The sequence below is a fragment of the Rosa rugosa genome, chromosome 5, assembly GCF_958449725.1.
Source record: "Rosa rugosa chromosome 5, drRosRugo1.1, whole genome shotgun sequence".
Lineage (NCBI taxonomy): Eukaryota > Viridiplantae > Streptophyta > Magnoliopsida > Rosales > Rosaceae > Rosa > Rosa rugosa.
The window spans coordinates 1,892,451-1,919,948 of NC_084824.1; the positions used below are offsets into that span (position 1 = coordinate 1,892,451).

The following is a 27,498-nucleotide window of genomic DNA, read 5'->3' on the forward strand; positions in this document are numbered from 1 at the left end:
ATTCCACTGATTGTTTTGATCAATCAAACTGTAAGAGCTAAGTACGAAGTTTCTTATATCATATCATATACAGTACTGATGTGCTTTTCTTTCGGCTTCCAGCAAGATTTTACTAAGAAAATAATATGAAAATCGTTGAGAATGTTTATGGCATGTGTTCTATCGTTCCAATTCCACATTGAACTTTTCCACCCTCTTTCTCCTTGAAATGACCGGGCATCAAATTGGACTAGTTTTTTGTTGGTTAATTTAAGTCATTGTTTTCGCTAACAACTAGTTAATTTCTCCCGCGCGATGTCGCGGGTTTGTTTGCTTGTTAAGCTTTATACTGTCGTTGTAAATTTACATATTTCATAAGCTGGTTTTCCCATAATGATGGCAGTGTTTTCATCAGATTCATATTCTATAACCACGATTACTCTGAAGCTGCATCAATAAAAGAATAGAAAGTGAAAATTAGTGACGGTGAAGTTATAGGTTCATAAACTATAATGAACATAAGATGTTGTCTGTATCTTGACATAATTTTCATAAGTTAGTAACAATAAGGGCATATGACATTAGGAGGATAATATTGAAGTATTCAGTGACATATTGCAGGTTTCTTTCAAAACAAACATATATAGATCGTCAACGCATGATTTTTCACTTTCATATTCTAAACCAATATCAAAGATTCAAAGTATTCATCTTGTTCGTGCTCTTTAATATGAAAATATTACAATCAAAACAAAAAAAACCAACGCATGAGAAACCAGAAGAAATTTATAAAAAAATCGAAAATCAAATACCTAGATTCGTGATCTTCTTCCTTAGATGGAAAGCTCTTCTATTCTCCATCCCTCTCTTTCTGGCCATGTTGCGCAAAGAAGAAGAACAATTGTCCCTGTTTGTCTCTCTCTATCACTTGGCGCAAGTGAGGGAAAAGTGGAAAACAAACAGAGTGTAGCGGAGCAAAATAAAAAAAACAGATGGAATCGCTCAACTCCCTCTGTCGTTCGGTGGAGCAAAGAAGAGAAAACACCCTGAAACAACTTAGTAACACAAAAACGGACGCCTGTAAGAAGTAATTAGGTAAAATTTCAAAGAATGCAAGACCAAACTCATTTAACTTTAATATATATATATATATATATATATATATATATATATATATATATATATATATATATATATATATATATATATATATGTATAATGCCCATTAATTGGTGTAAGCATTAAAGAATTGGGGTGGCAAAACTTGCTAATAGTACTTTAGGGTTTAGTGGGCTATCTATGCACACAGATTCTTCTGTATTCCAAAGGCCTTGGATTCAAATTCAGCTGCATACCAGACACAGAAAGACAAAATTAACATCACAGGATTCACAGCTACATAAAGGAACAGAAGCAAACATGGAAATTTCAAATTTCCACTATCCGATCTCACAAGTGTGTATGGGATCCTCATTTTTGGGGATGATATGACTCATATATGTACAAACGCTACATCTCATTTAGCTTTTCCAGTTCTGATCTGAACTAAACAGATAAACTAATACTCATAATGAAGTGCTGCCTCAGTCAACTTTGGCTTTCTTTGTGGATTAATAAATAATTGAGATTAGTTTGGAGATTAGTCCAGAAGGGAAGCAATCAAGGAAAGAGAGTGGATGGGAGAACCGGAGAATAGGGTTTAATTTGGGGTGGCTTAGCTGATGGTAGGGCCAACCATTTTCTGATCATACACATTAATCAACCCAATTTAGGATAAATGAAATGGAATTATAGATGAAATCAATCAATCAAGTAAACCAACCCACCACCACCTATATAGCATTAGCAATAGCTAGCCACCATAACCCAACATCTAAGTGTCTTCCTCCTCATAGCCTCACATTATTCCACATGTTTAAGATAATTTGAAATGCTTGATGACAACATGCTTACTTGGAATTCTTCCCCTAAAAAAAAGCATTTTGAAAAATTGGAATAAATTAGGAATTTTGGAGACTAGAAGTTACAAAAGTAGTGGGAATTTGATGATCATATCAGCATGAGAGATCTATCTAATCTATTGGTGGAAGAAAGTCCACCCAATTTGGAGATCTAAGCTAAAGACAACGGAATAACAACACAATCTGATTTAGTTTCTAAAATGTGTAACCCAAAGTTACAAAAGGTGGGTCCAACTAGAACAACTGTCCTTCCTAAATGCCTCACTTATTCATAGATTAATATTAGATGATGACTTGATTCACCTGAAAACATATGCTTTGGGATATTTTAAAATTGGCTTCTGCCTGCTCTATTAAGATATGCCCAGATCTCATCCAAGACCCTTATTAGTATATATGCTGACCTCATTTGCCCACTTCCTCTTCTTAATATATATCTTCCTTTGTTTAGCAACTACTCTCCCTTACTATAATAAGTGCAAAAATTCAAAAATATGGTCCAAGATCACACATATTCTAATTTATTAACACATTAATGAAATGGGTTTTAGGATAATCACCCAGAAGTTTCATCAAGTGCTGAATAATCACAATTGCTACAGACCCAAAAATTGTTAAAATAAATTACATTATTGGTGTGTCTTGTAGTGGATGGGACTGGGCACCAACAGCTGTAAAATATAGAGTTATATATATAAGCTTTTGGCTAGATGACAATGCATGAATCCACTGACTCATTGAGTCTTTGTAAAATAATCTAATTAAGATATGCATTTGAGTACAGTAAGTTCTTTGACTTTGTGTTTAGTTGCAGTTAATCTATACCATAGTAACTTTAATTTTTCTCATCCCTTTAAGCATGGAATATTGGTATTTTAAACCCCCAAGTGGTGTATCTATTCTAAAGTGCTTAATTTAAAAGCTTTTGGTTTGGCTTTCCTCGTTAACAATAATGAAAACAGAACAAGTCTGAATGATGGAGAAGTTCTTGTTGCAAGTGTGTATCTAATCCAACTATATCTACCACATTTATAATTAAGATTAGAAAAGTAATATTGCATGAGACGGCTTCTCTGATCTGACTTTTCTTTTGCGTCTTTTTTTATATGCCCCATTCATGAATATAATAAAAACCATATATTTACTTTGAGATACAATGCATCGTTGGAAACCATAGAGGTTACTATAAAAGGAAGACAAGCCAAACTACAAAGTACAAGCCACAGAGTTTCCCACATTACAACAGTTTACAGAGAGCCTATCTAACAATGGAAAATACCTGGGAATCTGAAGATCAACACGGCTACTCTGCCGGGTCTTCAGTCGATCATGACCACAAGAAGCTCAGGCTATTCGGGTTTGAGCTCAATCCGTACAAGAACGTCGACGAAAATATCAAAGCCTGTGCTGAAGGAGATGAGAGCGTAAATTCGTCGAACACATGGAAAGCATCAACCAGCAGCGAAGCCGAGCAACTCGACAACAAGAAGTTCGAGTGTCAATACTGTTTCAAGGAGTTTGCAAATTCACAAGCGCTTGGTGGACATCAAAATGCGCACAAGAAGGAGAGGATGAAGAAGAAGAGGCTTCAGCTCCAAGCAAGAAAGGCCAGCATCAACTATTACCTCCAACCTTTCCAGAATTTCAATCATCCTCATGGTTCTGCTGCATCAGCTTCATGGTTTTACGATCCCTCCTCGTATGTTAACAATACCGAACAGTTTACGCTCCATGAAGAATCCCAAATCAGCTTCAACCCGTATGATCAAAATGGATCGAACGGGTCGGCCCAGGTTTCTAATTGGTATGCTTTACCTGGAGGAGCTCAGTTTCCTTACCAGCAAGAACAAGATGATCATTCATCTAAGTTCACTTTGACACAAACAGATAGATCAGGAGAAAGCAGACCAGTGATCTTCAATAAGCCTTCGTCTTTACCTGCTTCGACTACTCAAAGTTCATGTAAACCTTTGGATCTTCAGTTAGGGATTGGCTTGCCATCGAAGATACAAAGATCATCTAGAAGTGAAGTTTAGCTAAACATGATGGTCGAGTACTGATTGACCAACCCCATGTCTTCTCCAGTATATACTATTAGATTTATTTTTCATCTTCCAACTATTGTTAAAGAGAAAAAAAAAGAAGAAGAAGAAGAAACTGAATCACATTTGTAGTTTTCATACGTACAAACACATGATTTGATATCTATAATGGGCAGATCAAATATAGAGCTGATTTCAGAGATGGTCTTTGCTGACAATTGGTTGTATAGAGTACTACGTACTTAATTAACTAAGAATTACTGAGTTGGAAAAGAACTTCGAATCTTTACTTGGGTTTGATCTTTACTTAGGTCTTGGGTTTGATCTTTTTTTTCCTTCTCTTTCACCTTGGCACGTGGTATTGAAATATTATCCAATTTCCAAGTTGTCATTTGAAGTTCATATATGCAAAAATAAACACAAAATCGAATTTTTTTTAAATCGATCTAATTTAATAAACGTATATGCGTACTTAGACAGTGTATCGATTGTATAGTGAAACGATTACGATAATGATAAGTAAACGTCAAAACGATCTTATTTAATTAACCTATACAAGTACTCATATCAATTGTAACATGTTCGTAAATTATAATGCCAACATTGTAGAGGTTATGAGTTTGATTCTCATTGACATATGTAAGGGTGGAATCGGCTACCAACATAGTGAAACGATAACGATGATGATAAGTAAACGTCTAAAAAATATATCTTTTGATTTAATTGACTATGACACCCTGCAATGATTTTCTTAAACTTTAAGTCCATTATAAACTATTTGAATCATAAAAATACATTATGGTGACAAGATATGTAGCATACCTCTTTTGTATTAACAAAATTTCATGTCTAAAGTAGGAAATCGATAACCAAAACAGTGGTTTCACTTTTGCTTTTTTTAATTATTATATTTTATACATGTTGCTTCATCATGCATTGCACTAACAGTACTAATTAATTGGTTGAACCGTATAATCAAAAGTAAATACTCTTGGTTAACAAACTCCACCTTCTTCTTAATTAATTCATCTGGTTAACTCAAAACAAGAGGTGTTTTACATCATGGTAAATGACATAACGCGCGAGTTTGTTCTTAATTTGGTTTTGACCCATTCCAACAGAATCTTTAATATTCTAGAAGAGGATCTTAAATTTGGGCATGGAATGTGAAACTTATTATACACAAAGAACACTTCATAGTCGTCGAATTATTAATTAACAATGGATGTGCATGTTAATGTTTTAATTTAAGTGTTTGTTTGAATAACCTTTGTGATTAATACTAAACAAGTCGTTTGAATTATTCTTTGGCACTCAAATAAGGGAGATGGCTTTATATCGTGACAAAGGAAAGGTTTTGATTCGATGGCTTTTCTAACACATCTTCTCAATTTTTAATCCATGGATATGGAGTTGGGTTCAAGATTACGATACATATGAAGTTTCATGTTCATAATATAATCACAGCAAAATCTCAAAATCATGCATAGTTTGTAGTTAATTGTATTAAAACCGGTAGTGGTAGTCCAATGAACCTCGCTCACCTAATTGATATTAAATAGCAAATATGCTTAAACTACTACTTTTCGTCTTCATCAAATATTACTTAAAGTAGGAGATTATTTCTTAGGGTTTTTGTCCATTTACCCAATTTCTAGGGATTTTTTTCCCACTATCCCCATTAAGTTTTTTTAATTATCTCTTACCCAATACACTCTAAGGGAGTCTTCCCTAATACCCCATTAAGATTTTTTTTTTGTTTTTAATTTTTTTTTAATACCATTCTACCCCTAACCCCTTTGTTACTTAGAGAGAGAGAGAAAATGGAAGAGAGAGAAACCATAGGAGACTTCGCCGGAGCCCGTCACCGGCCGCCAGAATCCGATCACCGGTCGCCGGATTCCAGTCACCGGTCGCCGGAATCCGGCCAACTTTCGCCGGATTCCGGTCAACTTTCGCCGCCCACCGGATTTTGCTGAAAATCTCACCGGAAAGTTTTTTTTGCCCCCAATAGACATCTATTGCCCTTCAATAGACGACTATCAGCCATGTATTGCCCCCCAATAGACAACTATCAACCATGTATTGCCCCCAATAGACGTCTATTGGGGGGCAATAGAGGTTTATGAAACCTCGCGGGAAGTCTCCAAAGAGGTTGTTGTATATCTCATATGGGGTCGGAGAGGTTTATTACCCTCTGAATAAACCTGTATTGCTCCCCAATAGACGTCTATTGCCCCCCAATAGACGTCTATTGCCCCCCAATATAACTTTCGATCGCCAGAATTCTGCCCCCAATAGATGTCTCTCTCTATTTCCTTCTCGGATTTATGCCCAAAGTTTACAAAAAGAAAAAAAAAAAAAAGAAGAAGAAGAAGTTGATTTCGGCACCCAGAGAAATGCTCTGGGCACCCACGCAGCAGCTGGACCAAATCACTCGAGTCTGGTCCGAGTCCGGCAGATAGTCCGGCGGAGGTGGAAGCTGGCCACGAACACCTTCTCCTGGTCGCCGGCGATGAGATCTCCCACCACATGAAGGCAAGTGCATCTGGACAGGTCGATGTCGCCGAAGCCTTGAAGATCCGGTGCGACGGTCCGTAGCCGAGCGAGGCCACAGTTTGGTTTTGGTGCCTCCATGCCAGATCTCCGGGAAGCCGTGCCGGTGACAACGTCGTCGATGAAGGGCGACGGGGGGAGAGAGAGAACGCCGAGAGAGAGAGAGAGAGAGAGAGAGAGAGAGAGAGAGAGAGAGGAGAGAGGAGAGAGAGAGAATATCGTGCCTGCAGAGACCGCCGGTGACAACGTCGTCGATGAAGGGCGACCGGGGGAGAGAGAGAAAGCCGAGAGAGAGAGAGAGAATATCGTGCTTGAGAGACAGTGTGGCATGTCAGTAATTTATTAATTAGGCTGAGGGCAATTTTGTCTTTTCATTTTAAATTGGGTAAGTGGGATTAAAAATCTGTTGCTGGGGTAAGTGGGATAATTTTTGTTCATTTTGGTGCTTTTGGTCAAGGACCCTATTTCTTAATTGACTTATTGGCCTTGCTAATCTTGATTAATCTACTTAATTGAGTTACGTACAATGAGAAGCATGTATATATCTGGTATTCGTTCATGCACATTGTATACGGAAACAGGCACGTGCAAGTATGACTCATTTTCTTCTGTTTTTATTTATTAACGTACGTATCTACTTAGAGCAACTCTAACAGATTCCCCATATTTTGATTTTTCTCTATTTTAGGGAAAAATAAGCCTATTTTGCTCCAACAGATTCCCTATAACTATCTCTATTTTAGGGAAAGAGAAAACCAAATTCCCTATATTTACAGCAAACTCCAAAATTTTAAGGAAGAATATGGAGATTGTTGTAAAATAGGGAATTTGTTGGAGTTAGAGAAGAAAAAGAGGTTAAAGCTTTGACTTTTGCTTCCCTATAATACAGAAATTATAGGAAAGCTGTTGGAGTTGCTCTTAGAGCATCTCCAACAGAATACTTATTTCAAAAAAAAATTGAAATTTAACTAATTTTAGGCTAAGTTTGATCTCCAGCAGACTAGCTAAAGAAAAGCTAAATTTAGCTTTAGCTAAAAGACCTAGCTATATTTAGTTAGAGAAAAGAGAAATTTAACTAAAAGTTAAATTTAACTTGAGATTTAGGTATTCTGCTGGAGCATAACTCAATATTCAACTAGCTATATTCTAATTTTAGCTACTTTTAGCTATGAAGATAGCTATCACTGTTGGAGATGCTCTTAGTATGTATATGAGATAAATAATAGGCATTGAAAAATAGTCATAACCTCGTGGGTGAGAAAATCAAAGGGGTTTCCTATTCCCGGAATTTTATTTTCTGTTGCTAATTAAAAATGGGGAATCGATGTTTAATGCAAACAATTGAGTGATTAAAATTGTAGCAAGTGTTTTATTTATTTCGCATGTAATTATGTATTAGGTTATTCTAAACTTCTAGATGTCTGTAGATAAACTTGAAGCAAGATCAACAAGTTTTTAGTAAGTAGTATTTGTCAGATGTAGAGTTTGTCTGAGATACTAGATTTACATATTATGTATTTGGTGTATGTGCTCTTATGAGAATTTCTGCCTTTTGACTTTGGTTATATCTTATGTAAAATCGTTGATTTTCAAAAGAACTTATTTTGACTTTATACAGTTTTCTTATTGGGCCCTTATGTAGGCCTGGTACTAGTTAATGATGTGGTCCATTGGGCCTGAGAGAATGCTATTATGACTGACTTGGCCTCTTAATTCCAGACCCTCTAGGGAAGTCGATCAATTAGGTTTCATTGGTCACATCACATGCAACTTTAACTCGAATGGAATTGCGACGTAGGTTGAACTCAAGGGCGTAGCTACATGGACATCAGAAGGGTCACTTGACCCTGCTCACCATCTTGATAAACTCCATCATGCCTTGAGTGTTTGCGTTTATGTAAGAGAAATATGAGCTACTTGACTCAATTTGCCCATTTTAAAACAATAAAACAATTACTGTTAGCTAGCTTATGACACCTTATTCTAAAAAATAAATGTGTTTCTTTTTTTATATATATTTCTCTCCTTGATTTGTTTATCTTATCCTTATGTACAGATTTTTTTTTATTTTTTTTTCATCTTAGGAAAATAGTTTGGGGCTAAAAAACTTTCATAGGTGATTATTTGTAGATTATTATAGTATGATAAGACCTATTGGCAAGCATTAATTAGGAGGGTTTTCAGCTTCGAGATCAGTTGGAGTTCAAAGGGATCAAATAACACATTTTCATGACGTATATCTCAGAGCTGTAAACAAGTGAAGGTCAGATGACAGCCAAACACTGCAAGTTCAATGATGAAGAGTTCCTTGAAGATGTGGCTCGAAAGACTTGCAATAGTTTCCGTGGTGTAAGCAAAGTAGTTATGACATTTCATCAAAATAAAGCCTCCTTCAATAATCGAGTGGGAATAGTGGCATGGAAGCATTTTTACCCAAATTAATGCTCGAGTATAATTTGCACTATTGTAGCTAGTGAAGATATCTTTCCAGAAGACGTCTTCTGATTCTGGACCAAACACCATGGTTAGGAGTTATATTGTACACAACTACACATAGATGTTCCGATTTCAATCGGACGGTTGACATGTATCATCTTTGAAAAATCTAAATACATGTCAACCGTCCGATTTCAATCGGACGGTAGTTGAGCAAATAATTGATCGGACGGTAGTTAAACCTAATTGATCGACTTCCCTAGGTGTAACTAAACCCCTAAACCCTAAACCCTAAACCGGTATTGTACATTTCTTCTTTTAATGATGGCTAATATAATTTACTCAATCATATGATGGACTCATGTGTCGCTTCAATTAAAAAAAAAAAAAAAAGGTTGCTTGGTTTCAAAACACGAGGTTGTAAGTTGTTAGGTGGTGAAAATTCCAAAATCATAATCAACACCTATAACTTTCAGTACAAATCTGTGGTATATAAGTTCAGAATGAGGAGTTACACCGCATCTCTGTATCTGTCTCTCTGTCTTACCCAGACAGAGAAACTTGTTCCCTTTGAAGTCTTATTGATGTTGAAGACAGATCGAAAATAGATGACTTAGATCTTGGTTAGGAGATGGGTCACCCTCTGGACCTTGATTCTTAAACAACCTTCCTGTCAAAGCTCATAGCAGCTAGCTAGCAAGTGCCAGCTCAAAACAAAACAAATTTGACAATGTCGCATAAAAAAAAAAACAAATTTGACAATGTGACTAGAGCTGTTTTTACTCTTAAGTTTTAACCAAGATCTTAAGAAAAAAAGAAAAACCAATAGTGATGAAACCCACTAGCTCATATATGAGAACATAATTAGTTTAGTGATCTCAATGATTATTGATTTCAGAATATGTGTATTCATGAGTTTGGATTGAAATGAATGCTTTGTTTAATCACCATGTAATCATGCTTAATTAAATCAAATTCTGCCGAGAGAGCATGTGGCATATGCAGCCACCCATATGAGGTCTTAAACCAGCCTTTTCTTGCTGTCTCCATAACTCTTGCCTAGCTAGAGCAGTTCAAATTTGGAACAAGCTAGGATACATGGCTGCATATATTATATGTATGGACCATGACACTATGCACTTGCTTTGCTAGCTCTTTTGTTTTTATTATTTGTTTTCTTGATGTTTTAGCATCAATCAATGTTCCATAGGGCAACATTGGTCTAACTTGTCTATGAATCTCACTATATTGGTTTGATTTGGTACCAGATAAATAAATTAATTAAGTTTGGTTAGGTTCATTAGGTAGTGGAGTTGGAGCAATAAAAAGGGAGAAAAGGTTGTTGAGTAGTCAGCTATTCGATGGTGGCATAAGTTGATTAGAAATTTTAAGTTGTTTGAAGAAAAGAAACATATGTACACGTAGATGGTGACGAGAAGGCAAAAAAATCTTAAGTGGAAGCTATTATTTGAAATCCCTATTCTTTTCAAGAAACTAGATAATATGGTAGACATGGAATAGATTTAACCTGTAATCATATGTTGTGGAAAATAGACGGGGCAAAAATTTTTTTTAGCTAGGCATCAACTTCTTTCTATGGAATTTTTCTTCAAATAGTCTCCGTTGTTAGCTCACAAGCTTTAATTTTTTTATAACTCAAACGAATTAATTTTTAAAAATATCTGTCTACAATATCAATTAAATGAAAGATGACATCTAAATGATAGTTATTTTTATTAACATATAAATAACAGTTGTATGACATTCGATCGATCTAATAAATTTCTTTTAGAAATACCTTTTAATTCAATAAATGTCCGATCATGATTGAAAACTAAGAGCCATAAGCAATAAAATGAAAAAAAGTCAATTCTTTTGATCCACAATTTAGTACTCGAAAATGTGTGATCATTTTCAACTAGATCATAATTACATGTTTTCCTAAATTCATGGTAATAATAATAGTCTCTAAGAAAGTAAAAACCAATAAATATTATCAACCATCAACAATATCAAATCACAAGGTCAAGTTTCTCACTCAACCCACCCCACTGATTGCGATTTCAATGCCTTAGCTTTTCAGCATTGATTTAATGGCCAATATCGCAACCCCCATTTTGAAACTACGCATCTCCTAAACACCACACGCGCCGGTCACGTGCGACCGATTCCAACGAAAGACGTCAACGTCCCCCGTGCGCAATACTCACCCCGGCGCACTTTATCTTTGGTCCAGTCGTTTTAATTTTTTTTTTTTTTTATCGGAGGAGCGAGGTAATAATTTTTTTTCAAAGATTATTCAATATCCTGACGTGCTTTTTTATTAATAGAAATAAATTGTTGGATAATATTATTGAAAAATAATTTTCTATAACATCACAAACTGAGATCAGTTAAATTTGTTAGTTCACTTGCATTGCAGGTATATAGAAGACATTTCTACATGAGCGAGTTAGTAACACATTTATCTAATTAGTGTTCGCATCGAGGTTCAATAGAGTTAAACTAATCTCTCAAATAGACGAACGAACTTGAAGACCCTTCAAACCTGCTGACCACAAATTGATGGAAGTTAAAACTCGTACACTAAGCCTTTCAAAAAAAAAAGAAAAACTCGTACACTAAATATTGGAGTTTCATGCTACATTGCTCGACCAACCTACCTTATCATACTAGGTGGATATTCGTTTTTAAATTTCATATAAGTTGGAAGTATTTATTTATTCGATGCTAGGTGATTAACAATATTAACTAATATGACACCTAATTTCCCCCTCCAATTTCTTGTCTTTTTCCCTCTCTGCTCTCTCTAATCTCTCTCTCTCTCTCTCCAGCTTGGATGTGCATGGAGTCCATCTCTCTCATTCTTTTCTAGGGTTTTTACGGCTGTCCTGATGCTACAGTTCTTGGAAATGAGGGGAATTTCCACTTCGGAATCTTGAAATTTCGGTAGGGTTTTGGTGAACAACTCCGGCGAATTTGAATTCGAAAAATGCCGTCGAACCGATCGAAATCGGAGAAGCCTGAAGTTGCGAAGCAGCTCCGGCGAGACCCCTATGAGGTCCTCGGCGTCTCGAGGAACTCCACCGACCAGGAAATCAAAAGCGCTTACCGGAAAATGGCCCTCAAGTACGTTGATTCTCGTTCTCCGTTCGTTCTTGGTTTTGGTTTCAGCTGCTTTGAGCTCGAGCTTAGGTTTTGTGTGTTTTTGATTTGATAAAGATATATATCAATCTCTGAAATTGGCAGCTTTGATTTTCTAGTACCAATCTTTGTTAGGGATTTATAGCTTATGTACTGTAAATGTCGATAATTTTTCCTAGAATTAACGAATGACTATATAGACGTTGAGCTTTTTCTTGAATTCTAGCTAGAAATGGAGGTTTGGGGTGTGTTGGTGAGTAGTTGTAGGTTAAAAGAGAGCAGATTTGTGGTAAAAGATTGTATCGAAATTGAAGATAAACTTGAGATTTCTGGAGTTTACTAAGAGTTAAGATTTCTTTCTTGTTGGGTGTGGACTATAATACTGAGGTAAAGACCATAGAGCTTGATTGTGGGAATGAAAATTGGAATTAATTGGAATCAGAGATAATGAAATGTTCTGTGAGGGATGTAATCAGTATTGTTTATCATTTTGTCCAAGAATCCACCATTGCGGCGCTGCTAGCCGTAGTTGACTTGAGTCTTAGTATCTGGTGGGATTAGTAAACTCAAATTTCTGGTCTTTCGTATGGTGATCTCTGTGAAATACAATATCAAGTTGACTCTAAAAGGGTGAAGTGACTGCACTAGTTCACTCTGGTGGCACTTGATAACCTGCCAACAAAAGTAAGAATAACTTTGTTTGTTTTTCTTTGGTTGAAGAATAACTTTATGTGAGAGTATCTACTTTCTTTGAGAGAATCTACTTTACCACAACGGAGCAAATGTTTTGCAAGCATTGTTCTTCCACATGCACTGATGGCAGCTGCAATGCCAAGTTTGTTTAACTAGTTAAAGTCTCAGGTTTATTAAAGTAGGCAAGTTGGACAAAACTGTGAGTTCCATACGGTCTTCTATATGTTTGATGGTATTGGCAGTGAAATATTAGACGTTTTGGACTTAATTTTTGACAGCAGAAAAACACAAGTTTTGTGGGTGCCTTGTGTCTTTGATTCACTGCTTGTGTTAGTCAAAATGTGATTTATCTAGTGTTATAAGTTGTATCAAGAAATTTCATGCTCTTTTATATTATGTGTTGATATTATCTTCTTGCTATATTCTTGTATAATGTGGAGGATTTGAAATTGTGCGTTGGCATTAGTCCGGGTGCTAAGTTGTTGTTTTGAGTTGGCTTGAGAGGGTTCAAATAAAGATTAAGAAATAAGAAAACACATATATTGATAGTGTTTACAATTCATCATTGCAGGTACCATCCTGACAAGAATGCAAATGACCCTAAAGCAGCTGATATTTTTAAGGAGGTCACATTTTCTTATAATATCTTGTCTGATCCAGACAAACGGCGGCAGTATGACACATCTGGCTTTGAGGTGAGATATTTTTGGGGTGCTTAAAATGTTGGACTATTATTGAAGGCTCAATTGCCTGTATTTTGATCACATTCCACACCGTATGGCTGTTGACGTTGCATTTGTTCCTTTTGTTAGCATGCACTTAATATGGATCCCGTTGATACAATTTTTTACTTCGCTTAGCATGAGTATTTGTTGCTGAACATGATTCCTTTGTTTGTTGCCCAGGCTGTTGAATCAGAAAGCCAAGAATTGGAGCTGGATCTTTCAAGTCTGGGTGCTGTAAATACCATGTTTGCTGCCCTTTTTAGGTTTGGTTGGCTTATTTACTGCTTATTTAATCTTGAAAGTTTTCTTCTCTTGGCTGTAAGTGTGAAAACTTTTCTGATGGGGTCTTACGTACTTACGATTTACACATCAGTAAACTCGGGGTGCCAATTAAGACAACTGTGTCAGCTACTGTCCTGGAGGAGGCACTAAATGGCATGGTCACTGTTCGTCCACTTTTATTGGGGCAGCCGATAACAAAAAAGGTATAAAACCATTATTTGGCTAAGTTATACGTTCATTGTTCAGCTTATTTAGTGTATCTTATAACAGGTTGAGAAGCAATGTTGTCACTTCTATTCAGTCGAAATATCAGAAAGCGAAGCACGAGCTGGATTGGTTTGCCAAGTGTATTCATCTGACAAAAGCAAGTTCAAGGTTTAATCTTAGATCCCTTAGCAATGTGGGTTTTTATGAATTCTGTGTTGGTTTCTGTATGTATCTTTATTGTGATATCTTATTGTTAATTCTTTCCTTGCCACCCTATCAGGACTTGTAAAGTGAAAATTTAAGTCTAAGTGACCTTTTACAATTCAATGCTGTGTATATGCATTGAACTGTAATTTTTACGATGTGTCTATGCCTTGTATATAATTTTTCCTTTTTTGTTTGAATTTTTCTATGAAATTCTTGGACCCAAAAAGGAAAAGCAAAAAATTAAGGTTTGAGCTCGCTTAAATGCACGTTGTTTGGTGGAACTAAAATTAGATTTAACTATATGCATTTTTGCAGTTGGTCTCAGCTTTAATTTTTTATTTTACTCATCCCCAGCAATTTATTTATTTTATGTTTGATGTATTGGGTTACGGTTGGTAGAATTGGAGTTCATAAATTAGCAAATTGTTGTTTTCTTCACTTCCGATCATGGATAATCACTAGTTTAACAGTATAATTGTCCTTTTGCAGTTGTTATATTTTGATCGGGAAGACAATGGTGGATTGGGCCTTTGCCTACAGGTACAAAATTTGTCATCTTCAGTTTTATTTACAGTTATGATTTATTGGGTAGCCGGGAATCACATAATGAGTTCCTTAGTCCTTCCTATGAGCTTTTATCCATACATGTAAATCTGCCTAGCAGATGAGAATGAAAGAATAGGACAATTTTCTAAATCTGAATTCTACCTTCTGTCTTTACAAGGCAGACATGTTAGGTCTGTGTCTGAATTTTGTTTACATTGAAGAGACTAGAGAGTATTATTATTATTATTATTTTAAATATGTTCAGAAATTAATTATCCTGCAAGAGCATGCACATGCTTTTGGTTGAAGTAATATAGTTGATCAAGACTGGCATGCTAGTCTTGTTTCTTCTTTCCTAATTTACTTCCCTTTGGAGAGGGGTGGGGAGTGTGTAAGGAAGAATAAAAGGGGCTTATAGTGTTAATGCTTTCTTTCAGTAATGGACCCCTACGTGCATAAAAATTGTGGTTGCAGAACCCCCTCTTTTCTTGTTTAGATCATATGGTCTAATTACCATACTCTCCTGTCTGTATAGCTGACTTGGTAATGTGCCTGTTTATTGTGTTTGGTTTAAGCTGCTCATTCACGATTACTATTGATATAGGAGGACAGTGCAAAAACAGGAAAGGTTACATCTGCTGGGATGTATTTTCTTGGTTTCCCCGTATATCGGTTGGATCACACATTGAACTCGGTGAGCCATTGGAATTGTGATATATATTCTGTTTTCAAATTTCATTCCCACAGCTTTGGCAGATCGCTTATCTAACTGTTGTTGATATGGTTTCAAATTTGTATTTTCCAATTGTTCTTAATATGGGTTCTGGAAATCTTTTGGCTTCAGATGGCTGCTGCAAAGGATCCAGATTCAGCCTTCTTCAAAAAGCTGGATGGGTTTCAGCCATGTGAATTAACCGAGCTGAAAGCTGGCACCCATGTGTTTGCTGTTTATGGTCTGTTATGCTTCTTCTAACTTTAGCTTCTTATGTTATGATTCTTGGTGTTGAACTTCAGAACCAACCTTTGTTCTATTGCAAATTGATTCCAGGTGACAACTTTTTTAAAAGTGCAACCTACACAATAGAAGTTCTTTCTTGTGAACCCTTTTCAGAAGAGAAGGAAAGTTTGAGGGCTGTCGAAGCTCAAATACTTACAAAACGAGTGGAGTTGTCAAAATTTGAGACAGAGTACAGAGAGGTAAATATCTTTGCCTTGGTCTTTTACTGCCTAAGCACTGCATATGCGTGTAAATTGTAAGTATATTTATCTTAGTCTTTCACATGGTCTATGGACAGGTTCTGGCACAATTCACAGAGATGACCAGTAGATATACACAAGAAATGCAAGAGGTGAAACTCTTCAGAACTTTTTCCTTAACTCTGTTCAAGAATGGTGTCACATAGTACATTCAGCTAACCAGCGTTTGCTCTTTCTTTCTCTCTATCTTGGTTTTCTTCTTCAGATTGATGAGCTTCTCAAGCAGAGGAATGAAATACATGCCTCATATACAAAGGCTCCTCCAATAAAGCGGAGTTCAAGTAGGAGTAGAAATAGGGGTCATTCTAAGGAGGACAAAGAAGATGCTCCAGTGAGAGAGAAGAAATCTTCATTCAGAGATCGAACTAAGAAGAAGAAATGGTTCAACATTCACTTAAAGGTTGACAAAAGAAAACCTTGCTGACACAGTAAGTCGCGACATTTTCTATTTACATTGCAGTCTTTCCATATTGACTTGTAGGTTAGTTTTGCTTTAAGATTCAGCTCCATGTGCTACAGAGAAGTCCAGTCAGGCGTAAAATACCCAATTTTTGGTTGTGGTGGTTTGGCATCCATTGAAGCAAAGTACAAGGCTGAGGTTTTGGTACACCAGTGTTAAACAATGACTACAACGGAGCTAGATGATTTGGCTTCGTTACTTTGGCATGGCAAAGTTTACAACAGCTCATTGTTATTGTAAAATTCTTTATTTATTGTAATGCCCCTTGTTATTCTTTTTTGATCAAGTATGCTGCATTTTTATCCACTTGTTCCTTTACCTCCCCGCATTTGTATTGATCTGTATATGTAAATTAGAAGAATTTATCTGAAGAACCATGAAGTTTTTTCGATCTGCTCGGTTCTTACTTCTTTTGCATGAAAACTCAATTGTCTTACCGTAGATTTTCTCGAAAGGTCATTACCCACAATTGCTTGCAAGATTAGGAGCTAGCTATCTTCAATATACATTTTGTTTCTCTAAACCTTACAATAAAAGTAATTACATGTCCATGACCTTAAACACCATCTCTGTAATGTCTCTGCATTTTCTCGTTCTTCCCTATGTTTTGAGATTGTTGAAGGCATCACATCTCCGCCGGACCTCACCCTTCCTTCCCGTCTTAACATTATAAAGGCTAACCTTCTCCATAGCGCGAGAAAAATCGTCGAACCACCTGGTCTGGTTCGCCGCGTAGAGGTCGACGAGCGGCCTCGTCCTCCTGTCCACCGCCATGGCCTGGTCGGAAGGCAACAACCCTAGCCCCCTCTGCAAGTTTCTAAAGTACATGTTGTCGAACTTGCCAGGTGTCATGACGTCGTTGAAGGCCGACATCTGCGGGTCCTGGGTGTAGTTGGCGCAGAGCTTCCTGAGCCCCTCGGCGAAGTGGGGGTTGTACGACGGGTCGTACTTGGAGGTAGGGCTGAACTTGAAGAGCCTATTACTGAACTCCTTGCAGTGGGAGAATCCGATGGTGTGGGACCCAGCGAGGGCGACCATTTCCTGGACGTTGAGTCTCCGACCGGCGAAGAGGTTGATGATCTGGGACAAGGACATGTTGGCCCTGGCGAGGTTACCTTCGACGGCTTCGGCTCTTGAGACGAAGCCGTCTTTGCGGCCGAAGCGGACGGGGTAGTAGGGCCCGCCGACCATGTTGATGAGGTTGCGGGTGGCGGCGACGAGGATGTCGGCGCAGGAAACGATGCCAGGGCACGTGAGCTCGAGGTTGGTCTTGATACGGGTGATGACGTCGAAGCCGTCGCCGGCGAGGGAGAGGTTGATGTCGGAGTCGCGCTCGGCTTTGTTGAAGGCGTTGGAGGCAATGAGAATGGAGGCGTCGCAGCCCTCGACCATGCAGTCGTGGAAAAAGAGGCGGAGGGTGGCGGCGGCGGTGGTGGGGTAGGCGAGCTGCTTGTCGGTGACGACTTGACGGACGATTTTTTCGAAGTCGGGACATGTTTTGTCGTAGTAGTTTGGGGTGAGGCGGGAGTGTGTTTGGGTTAGGAAGGAGAATATAAGAGAGAATAGGAGGAGGGAATGAAATGCCATGGTTTGTGAGAGAATAGGGAGAGAGAGAGAGAGAGAGAGGTGGTGGTGGAACTTTGTTATTTTTTTGGGTTTGTGGGTGAGTGAAGGTAAGCAAGAATGGCGGGTTGTGCAGTGGAAGAGAGGATTTACAGGAGGGAAAGGGATGGCTGGGGAGGAGACTCTGTTTCACATGGCCTTTGTGGCCTCGGCCTTCTCATTTTTGGTATGGTACCCGATATGGTGGGCTAGTAATTTTTGGGCCAAAGATATGGATTTCCATCGAGCCCAAGGAAAAGAGTGCATCCCAACAACACTGTTTCTGTTCATACCAGAAGTGGTACTCTTTTTACACACAAAATTATGATGACTTCTGGTTTTCACTTAATTTGTGTGTTTAGACTTTAGAGGCATGAACAGAGTTATGCCCGCATATATCCCATGGAAATTTCTACCAATATATATGATGTATCCATAATCCTAATGTTAGAGAGCTTCATAATATTAGAATTTTTTTCTTTTTCTTTTTAAAGAAATGTTGGAGGAAATTAATAATTACTCATATATTTAACAGATAAATTTTCATTTGATAAAAATGTTATAGACGTTTAAGAATGAATCTTTCTAGAATTTTAGATCTCGTTCAAAAAAGCTTCAACGATGAAGTCTTCATAGATGGATGAAAGTGTGAAATGATGTTAGTGTTCAAGTAAATCCAGAATATGTGTTTGGCTCAAACTCTAGGTTACTTGACCTAGTGGTAATAGAGTTTTTGAATTAGAGATATTCTCGGAAATATTCATAGATATCCGATTAATTGTACAATTATCTTTCCTTGTACAACTCTGATTCTATATCTTGTAATCCTCTATATAAAGAAGCCCATATTATCAATGAAAGTACGACTCAATTCTCCCTCAATTCAGTTTTTCTTAAACACGTTATCAGCATGAAGCCCTAATCCTGAGACCCTAATTTCGTAGCCTTCATATTCCTGCAATCACCGCCTCACACCTTGAAGCCCTCAACTCCAGGACTCCAGAACTGGCGGCGCCACCCCTGGAACCGACCACAAAAACACCGAACCGGTCCCAAGAAGAATCCGAAGTTCTCCTGCCCGGTTCGCACTCTTTCCGTCAACCTATCACCGTTGTCTTCTGTCAGAAGCTGCAGCCCTATCCCAAAATCTGGGAACAGGTAAAAAGTTCCCTGGAACCGGCCAAAAACACCCAGATCGGCCAGTAGAACCTCTGACATCCCTAGTCGGTCTGCCATCTACCAGCCTCTGCACCTGCAGCACCACCGAGCCCAACCACAGAAGCCTACAAGCCCAACGCCAGAAGCCCAGAAGAAAAAAAGAGAGGGAAAAGAAAGAGGCGGCCCAGAAGCCCGTTGACGCAACCCTCAAATTCACTGCCACGTCAGCCGACAAGCTCACTGCCACGTCAGCACAGGTGACTTTTTCGGCAATTTTCCTGCGGTTTTTTTCGGCCAAATTTTCTGGCGACCTATTTCAAGTTATTTTTTACTAAAAGTTCTTGTTTTTTGAGTTTTTATTCAATTTCTATTCTTTTTCTCGGGGACTTGCAAACTCCATGCTTCTACCCCCCCTTTCTTCATCATAGGGGAGACCTAATTAAGCCGAACTGTGAGGGTTCGTACTCACTCCAAGTTTGGAGCTTGTAGAGTCCTCCAAACTTAGAGTTTGTTGAGAAGAAACAATTGACCACAAACATCATTGTTTCAATCTAATCCAACTCCTCTTGGAATCGGATTTCTTGGAAGTGACTACGCTAAGAAATCCCTAATTTCTTGGAAGCGACTATGCTCAGAAATTCTATTGTTTTCGTGGTAGTTTTTTTTCACTCCGAAACTAACCATAATTTCTTGTTCTCTTTCAGGATGAGTAACCTGAACAAACTGGACTTCGTTCCATTAGGAACAACTGGCTCTGGATATCACAAGTGAGTTCGTGATGTCCGCCAGCATCTCAAGGCCGATGGAATCTTGGATACGATTCTCGAGCCTAGCCGGGACGTGCTAACTGTTGAGCAAGCTCAAGCTTTGGAAGCAAATAGAGCAGCCTTGGAGGCAAATAAGGCGAAAGCCATCATCCTAATGACTCGTCATATGGATGATTCGCTCCAGTACGAGTATATGAATGAAGAAGACCCCAGAAGGTTGTGGGTCTCACTCGATGAAAGATTTGGCAACGTCTGTGACTTCCTGCTTCCTGACCTAGAAGTGAGATGGTATAGCCTCCGCTTCTGTGATTTCAAGACAATTCTTGACTACAACTCGAAAGCACTTCGCATTAAATCCTTGATGGAATTCTGTGAGAAAGATATCACAGATGCGATGTTGATTGAGAGGACTCTCTCTACCTTCCCCGTCTCTGCTTTGATGGTTGCAAAGAACTATCGAATCTATGTAACTGCAGGACGGATCACAAGGTTTCATGAGCTCATTGGAGTTATGAATGTCGCTGTAAAGTATGACAACATTCTCGTGAAGAACTATAATTTGAGACCCATGGGAACATAGCATATTCCGGAGTACAATTATAGTCGCGCCCTTAAGGGAGGGCGCCAAGAGCAAAATCCTAAATCTAGGGACAATTCTGGATGTTCTGGTCCATATTCTCGCTCTAATGAGGAAGGTAACCGCCAAAATAGGCGGACACGGAACCGAAGAGGTCAACGTGGAAAGAGAGAGAGAGGCAACGCCTCTGGCCATGTTGGTGGCACCACCAACACTAAGAGTCATCCTAATTACGCTTTCAAAGCACCTCAATCAATGGAGTCTGAGCACAGAGATGTATGTTCCCGATGTGGAGTGTCTGGTCATTGGTCACACATTTGTAGAGCTCGTGGAAATATCGTCACCGCCTACAAAGCATATTGTGAAGCAAGAGAAGCTCACTATGTGGAACAAGAAGATCAATAAGATGATCTAGAGTGAAGGGTTGAAGACTTCAAATCTGGCTGGGATCAATAGATCATCAATTCTGTTTAAGTCTTTATTTTTCCAAGATATGTAATAGGCAATTGCCATATACTTTGTAGTAAATGCCATTGGTTTAGTTTTTCTTCACATAGGCTCATCCAAAATGAGTATGATGTCTAGGAAGGTTTTGAGATAAGTGGTACTTAAGCGAGCTTTGCTCCACCGACATCTCTCTACTCACCTGGTCATATTTATTTTGGAGTTATCGAAAGAAATCAAACGACTACCTTTGTTTTGCATTAGCTAGCATTTGGATTAGATTCTCCTAATGGTTAAGAGACAATGATGTACTCTGTTGGCTTATGAATAAAATTTCGAGTTCTTTTCATTATGACACCATTTTGATTCTGACCATATTACTTTGTGACTACGATAGCTGTGCCATCAGTATTAATTCAAGGACATGGAATAGTACAAGTTCTCTTTGCCAAATGACACATTGATTACTGTCACAGAAACTCTCTAAGCTCCTAGGGCAAATCGCACCTATGAATAGCTAACGGATTCCATGCGAAAACGCATGTAGAGAACGGAAATGAGTTCCTTTATAATATCTCTTAGAGAACAAATGCGCATCTTAGAGAAGTTTATGTGTCTCTCTAGAGGACTCTATGTCACTATTCAAGCTATTAAATCCAATAAAGTCATGAGAGAAGATCTCTTGGATTTAGACACATATTGACTTTGTCACGACAGGATATGTCATCCTAGTCATGATATGATGATCCGTCTACTAAAGACTTCACATGGACATCCTTTCTTTCGAGCGAAACGAAGCATGAATCAAAAGTTGATTCCTGGACTAAGTGTGACCGCCGCCGCTACCTCAGGAGCCGCCGCCGTCCACCACCAGCATAGGGTTGGCACAGTCCTTATCCATGACGCCATGGATGGCGTCCATCATGGTGATGGCGCCCCAAGCGATGCTGCAATCACCAACTTTGCTTCAAATAGCGTTTCAGACGCTTAGGCTCAACCAAAATCATCATTGGTTGCTTCTAAGGCCTCTTGCTCATTTTACAAAGCTTTTTCCTTACGTAAATTAGGACTGAGACCGTCATATGCAAAGGATATGACAATACTCATTCTATTCTTACATAGAATCCGTGGGGATTCTGTGGACTGATTCAACCAACTTACGGACGCTTAAATATCTCATGATGTTGGTTGACACGCAAACACGCTGGTCACGTGTTGTGCCATTGTCCATCTATAAATGCTGCTTATACTACACTCCTAGCAAATATCATATGACAATAGGCTCACTCCCCGGATCATCATATTCAGTCAATTGGATTTGACATTGCTAGAGAGTTTACATCGAAGACTTTCGATGGTTATTGCATATCATTGGGATTGATGTTGGACATTATATTCTCATGCACACACTCAAATGGTCTCATAGAAACGACTACGATGGTAGCCCGGATATTGGTAATGTGCACCAATCTCCCTATATCTGCTTGGGGTGATGCAATATCGCATGCAGCTATGCTAATTCGTCTACGACTCACTGCCACTCAATCTATCTCTGCGTTACAGCTAGTGACTGGGTATAAGTATTTCGTACTTACACACATTTGAGTGAGCCATTTATGTGCCAATTGCGCCGCCACAGCGCACTATGATGAATCCTTACAGACGAATAAGCAACTACGTTGGATTTGAGATTTCAACAATCATCCGCCACTTAATGCCCTTGCTAGGCTATCTCTTTACCGCATGTCTTGCGGATTGTCACTTTGATGAGATAGTCTTCCCGTCATTAGGGGAAGATAAGAACACGAATGTTCAGCAGGAACGACATGAATTGTTGTGGTTTGTCCCCTCTATGTCTCATCTCGATCCCTATTAAAGTGACGAGATAACACATATTTGTTGCAAATATGCATGCAAGGAAGGACGTCTCTATGAGAGGAAGTAGCGCCACCCTACACGAAGGTAGGCATGGCGCCAACGCCATAGAGAGTGACACTCTGGCGTTACAGGACATGGCCTCAGCTAGGATGCGTGGGAGGCTTGTGGGTTCAAAGGATGCTTTGGCACAACCCAATCCTTGGATCATCGACACTCACAATTCGTCTCATGAGAATCTTTCGGATTATGGTTATCGTTGGGGGACGCCTCAACGTCAGAACCTATTCCTGAGAATATAGAGCTCTTTGAAAATTACACTAGTGTACATAAGACGTGGGATAGAAACTCCATCATAATTGATGATGTAGTTGCGCATTTCGTTGCGCATGAGTTTGTTGAGTCCGATGATATCGAACCACGCTCCGTTGATGAATGAATGCAACGTAGAGAAATTTGGCATAAATGGAAAGATGCGATCCAGGTTAAGTTGGATTCTCTAACGAAGAGGAAAGTTTTCGAGCCAGTGATGCCAACACCTCCTAACATAAAACTTATTGACTAATGGGTCTTCGTTAGAAAGCGTGTTGAGAAAAAGAGATGGTAATCTCGCCTTACGGCGCAAGGCTTCTCATAAAAGGCCTTGGATGAGACATATTCTCTCGTAATGGGTGTCATTGCACTCCACTACCTTGTCAGTTTGGTAGTTTCCGAATAACTGAACATGCAGCTTACAATTGTAGTAACTACATATCTCTATAAGGATCTAGATAGGAAATATACATGAAGGTTCATGGTGAACTTTATTTACCCAAGCCAAGTGGTTCTAGACCATGGAGAGCGTTTACAATAAGGTTGAAATGCTCACTAAAGTGACTACTTGATTGGGAAGGGATATGCCCGCGCGTTTCCATAACAAGTTTCGGATTCTATCGCGGTTCATGTTGGACATGATCTTTATTGGAAGCCCTTAAAAAGTTAAGGGAAACCGCTGAACACTTGAAATCCGAGTTTGAGATGAAGATTTTGGGAGAACACGATTATGTCTCGGTTTGGAACTTAAGCATCGTGTTGATAGATGCTTAGGCATTTTGACAAGGTCAAGCCTTCAAGCACCTCCATGATCGTCTGTAGTCTTGATCCTGAAAAGGATCATCTTCGTCCAAGAGATGATGACGAAGACGTGCTAAAGGCAAAAATGTCATGCTTAAGTACAATAGGCGCATTATTGTACTTAGCTCAATGTGCAAGTCTGGACATCTCATTTGTAGTGAACTTGTTAGCTAGATATAGTTTTGCGCCAACGCGACGCCATTGGATTAGTGTAAAAAGTATCTTTCGGTACTTGAGATATACGATTGATATGAGCTTGTTCTATCCCTACAGAGAGACGATGGATTCGGACCCATCACACACCAGGAACGTCTCCAACACTGGCCTGCGTCCTCTATCCCCATCCCAAAATGATAAGTGTTTTGGAAGGTTTTGCTAATGTAAGGTATCTCTCTGACCCACATAAAGGTCATTCCCAAACTGGTTAAGTGTTCACCATGGGTAAAGACCGTGATATCTTGGAGGTCTACAGAACAGACCCTAGTCGCTATATCTTCGAACAATGCAGAGATTATTGCTCTTTACGATGTGGTTCGTGAATGTATATGGATTGGATTCATAATTATGCATGTTCGAACAATTGTGGTTTGAAGTCTACCACAGATGAGCCTACAAGCATTTAGGATAATGCTGCTTGTTTTGAACAAATGAAGCAATGCTACATCAAAAGTGACAACACTAAGTACAATCAGCAACAACAGACTCTCCTCAAGATCAAAGTGAATTAGGTTCGATCTGAGGACAGTATGGCAGACTTGCTCACTAAGTCATTGCCTAAATTCCGCTTTCGAGAAACATGTTGGTATCATCGTTTGCGGAAGTTATCCGAACTCCCATGACCGTAGTCATCAGGGGGAGATGCAGACATGTATGGTCTCGAAACGTGAAGGGTGTGTTGTGCTCTTTTTCCCCTTCGACCGATGTTATTTTTGTCCCACAGGGTTTTTGTTACTCGGCAAGGTTTTTAATGAGGCAACGAGAGGAGCACCACGTTTGGGCGACACAAGGGGGAGTGTTCAAGTAAATCCAGAATATGTGTCTCGCCCAAACTCTAGGTTACTTAACCTAGTGGTAATAGGGTTTTTGAATTAGAGATATTCTCTGAGATATTCATAGATATCCGATTAATATAGTGTTCAAGTAAATCCAGAATATGTGTCTGGCCCAAACTCTAGGTTACTTAACCTAGTGGTAATAGGGTTTTTGAATTAGAGATATTCTTTGAGATATTCATAGATATCCGATTAATTGTATGATTATCTTTCCTTGTACAACTCTGATTCTATGTCTTGTAATCCTCTATATAAAGAGACCCTTATTATTAATGAAAGTACGACTCAATCCTCTCCTAATTCAGTTTTTCTTAAACAATTAGTTATCTATAATAGTTGCTAAATAGAGTCTGTTGGTATGTATATACCTCTTAGGCACAAGTATCGGAAGCATAAGACTCATATCACCAATACAAAGGTAAGGAAAGCTCCCAATTGAGGGTCCCGATACCCCTCTAGGCGATATCGGGAACTCCTATCATCCCACACCGAAAGAACGGAACCAAGCTTCCACAAATCTGCTACATTAAGGTCGTCTCCAACAATCCAAAGAGGTAACTGTTTACTGTCGCTTTCCATTATCATTATCTTATAACGATACTGACTTAGGCATCGGAGAGTTGAAGGCCGGCACACCTGGTTTTCCCTCTGACATTTGTTTGTTTTACAGATAAGAGAGACTGATAGCGATAATAGCAGACCAAAACATCTCATGATTTAGCTGGATCGAACCCCTTCCGAGACAACTGAAACATTTGGCGCTAGAAGAAGGGTCCTGGTCGTTTGCGGCGCAGCGGAAATAGAGTCATCCATGAAGTCTTCATAGATGGATGAAAGTGTGAAATAATGTTAGTTATTTAGAATAGTTGCTGAATACGGTTGAAGAAACAGGGTTTACGATACATGACTCTGATTTGAAATATTATAATACCAATAGATTGGTATCGGATTTTAATACAGCTTTGTTACATTCAAAACATCAAAGCTTTTCACTCCTTATTTTTAATTCACTATTCGTCTAACTTGTGACATGATATCATAGTTTGTATCAAGATTCGAAAAACACCTCCCTCCAAGGATACAATTTGTAAACTGTTTCAAATTATTTTATTCTAGTAAAGGAACAGTCTTCCGGATATATTAATTGTATTTTCTATTATATTATGAAATTTTCTGCCTTTTTTTCTCAATCCTTTTATTCCGTCTTTCCTCGATGCCACCATATAGTGTTTGAAATTTTCTCCCTACGAACATTCCATGATGGATTGAGATGACAGGACTCTGGCAACATATATTTTATTGTTGCCACATGAATCATTTTTTTCACATGCAAAATGAAAAAAGAAGACTTATGCACGGAAAGAAAATGAAACGACCATTCAAGTGTGTCTATTTCCAGTAGTTATGCACGTTTTTAATGACTTTAAAATAAGCAGAAGAAAAAGGAGTGTGACCTTGTCTTGCCGTAAAAGAAGAGAGCCATATATTTAGTTCCTTCCTGCTCCTGGTAAACAGCTCCCCTTGCCATTTTGAACTTTCAGTCACCGTTCCATTATACACGTCTCTTTTAATCTTTGGTCATCTGAATGTCCACTATTCCACTAACCCCAATTGGTCAATTCCAACACGTTGCTCTTTCCATTTCTTAGTCAATACTCCCTACTCAAATACGATGCATCCAATTTCTTTTATGCTTATTACACTCGAAAGTGTGACTTCTCGAATTACACGATAGGACTAAATACTCGTTACTCCTCATAATTTTGCATGAAAAACAGTTTAGTCCAAAATTTTAAAATTAAACAGTTTAGTCCTTATTCTTTCTAATTCTCACACAACATGTCCTAAAATAACTATTATACCCCTCACTTTTTATTTTTTTATTTTTCTCTCTTTTTATTTTTATTTTTTTCTGCCTCTCTCTCTCTATACACACACACACACACACACACACACACACACATATATATGTGTGTGTGTGTGTGTGTGTGTGTGTGTGTGTATATATATATATATATAGAGAGAGAGAGAGAGAGAGTGGGGTATAATAGTCATTTTAGGACCTGTTGTGTGAGAATTAGAAAGAATAATGACTAAACTGTTTTTCATGCAAAATTATGAGGAGTAACGAGTATTTAATCCTACACGATATAAGTTCTACAATCGTTAGACTCAATTAGAAAAATAAATTTAACTGTAAAATTCATAATATCACGTGCTCCAAAACATGATAGAAGTTCTCATTTCTCTCTGCATCACATATATCTTGATGTCATTTGAGAAATTGATAATGAATCATAAAAGTATACTGCTGACTTAATCTACAAGAAGAAAGTATTAGTTGAAGATGATTTTCATCGATACGACAAAGGATGTTTATACAAAAGATGTCCACATATGTCGTACACCTGCCCC

At 38.4% G+C, this 27,498-nt stretch overlaps 3 protein-coding genes across 4 annotated transcripts; 2 read left to right on the plus strand and 1 right to left on the minus strand.

Moving 5' to 3' along the window:
• Positions 1–3,117: 3,117 nt before the first annotated feature.
• LOC133710561 (zinc finger protein 5) lies at positions 3,118–4,184 on the plus strand. The gene has a single exon (XM_062136663.1). The coding sequence runs from the start codon at positions 3,209–3,211 to the stop codon at positions 3,974–3,976; it is 768 nt and encodes a 255-aa protein (XP_061992647.1). The 5' UTR covers positions 3,118–3,208; the 3' UTR covers positions 3,977–4,184.
• Positions 4,185–11,725: 7,541 nt separating this feature from the next.
• LOC133710176 (chaperone protein dnaJ 16) lies at positions 11,726–16,888 on the plus strand. 2 transcript variants are annotated; one of them, XM_062136181.1, is made up of 12 exons: positions 11,726–12,103; positions 13,383–13,506; positions 13,717–13,799; positions 13,910–14,021; positions 14,089–14,193; positions 14,722–14,772; positions 15,383–15,472; positions 15,623–15,731; positions 15,827–15,975; positions 16,074–16,127; positions 16,241–16,463; positions 16,540–16,888. In XM_062136181.1, the coding sequence occupies exons 1-11, from the start codon at positions 11,967–11,969 to the stop codon at positions 16,457–16,459; spliced, it is 1,233 nt and encodes a 410-aa protein (XP_061992165.1). In that variant the 5' UTR covers positions 11,726–11,966; the 3' UTR covers positions 16,460–16,463; positions 16,540–16,888. The 2 variants fall into 2 exon arrangements, with proteins under 2 accessions (XP_061992165.1, XP_061992163.1); XM_062136179.1 differs by having other exon boundaries at positions 16,555–16,888.
• A 128-nt stretch (positions 16,889–17,016) lies between these two features.
• On the minus strand, positions 17,017–18,380 carry LOC133710178 (peroxidase 6-like). Its single transcript, XM_062136182.1, has one exon. The coding sequence runs from the start codon at positions 18,080–18,082 to the stop codon at positions 17,096–17,098; it is 987 nt and encodes a 328-aa protein (XP_061992166.1). The 5' UTR covers positions 18,083–18,380; the 3' UTR covers positions 17,017–17,095.
• Positions 18,381–27,498: the final 9,118 nt, after the last annotated feature.

What these genes read in the sequence shown, in the direction of transcription:
- LOC133710561 (XM_062136663.1), top strand. Translation starts at nt 3,209, where the DNA reads ATGGAAAATACCTGGGAATCTGAAGATCAACACGGCTACTCTGCCGGG.
- LOC133710176 (XM_062136181.1), top strand. Translation starts at nt 11,967, where the DNA reads ATGCCGTCGAACCGATCGAAATCGGAGAAGCCTGAAGTTGCGAAGCAG. An exon ending in CTGACAAAAGCAAGTTCAAG is followed by an intron (nt 14,194 to 14,721) that starts GTTTAATCTTAG and finishes GTCCTTTTGCAG; the next exon opens with TTGTTATATTTTGATCGGGA. An exon ending in TGGATCACACATTGAACTCG is followed by an intron (nt 15,473 to 15,622) that starts GTGAGCCATTGG and finishes TTTTGGCTTCAG; the next exon opens with ATGGCTGCTGCAAAGGATCC.
- LOC133710178 (XM_062136182.1), bottom strand. Translation starts at nt 18,082, where the DNA reads ATGGCATTTCATTCCCTCCTCCTATTCTCTCTTATATTCTCCTTCCTA.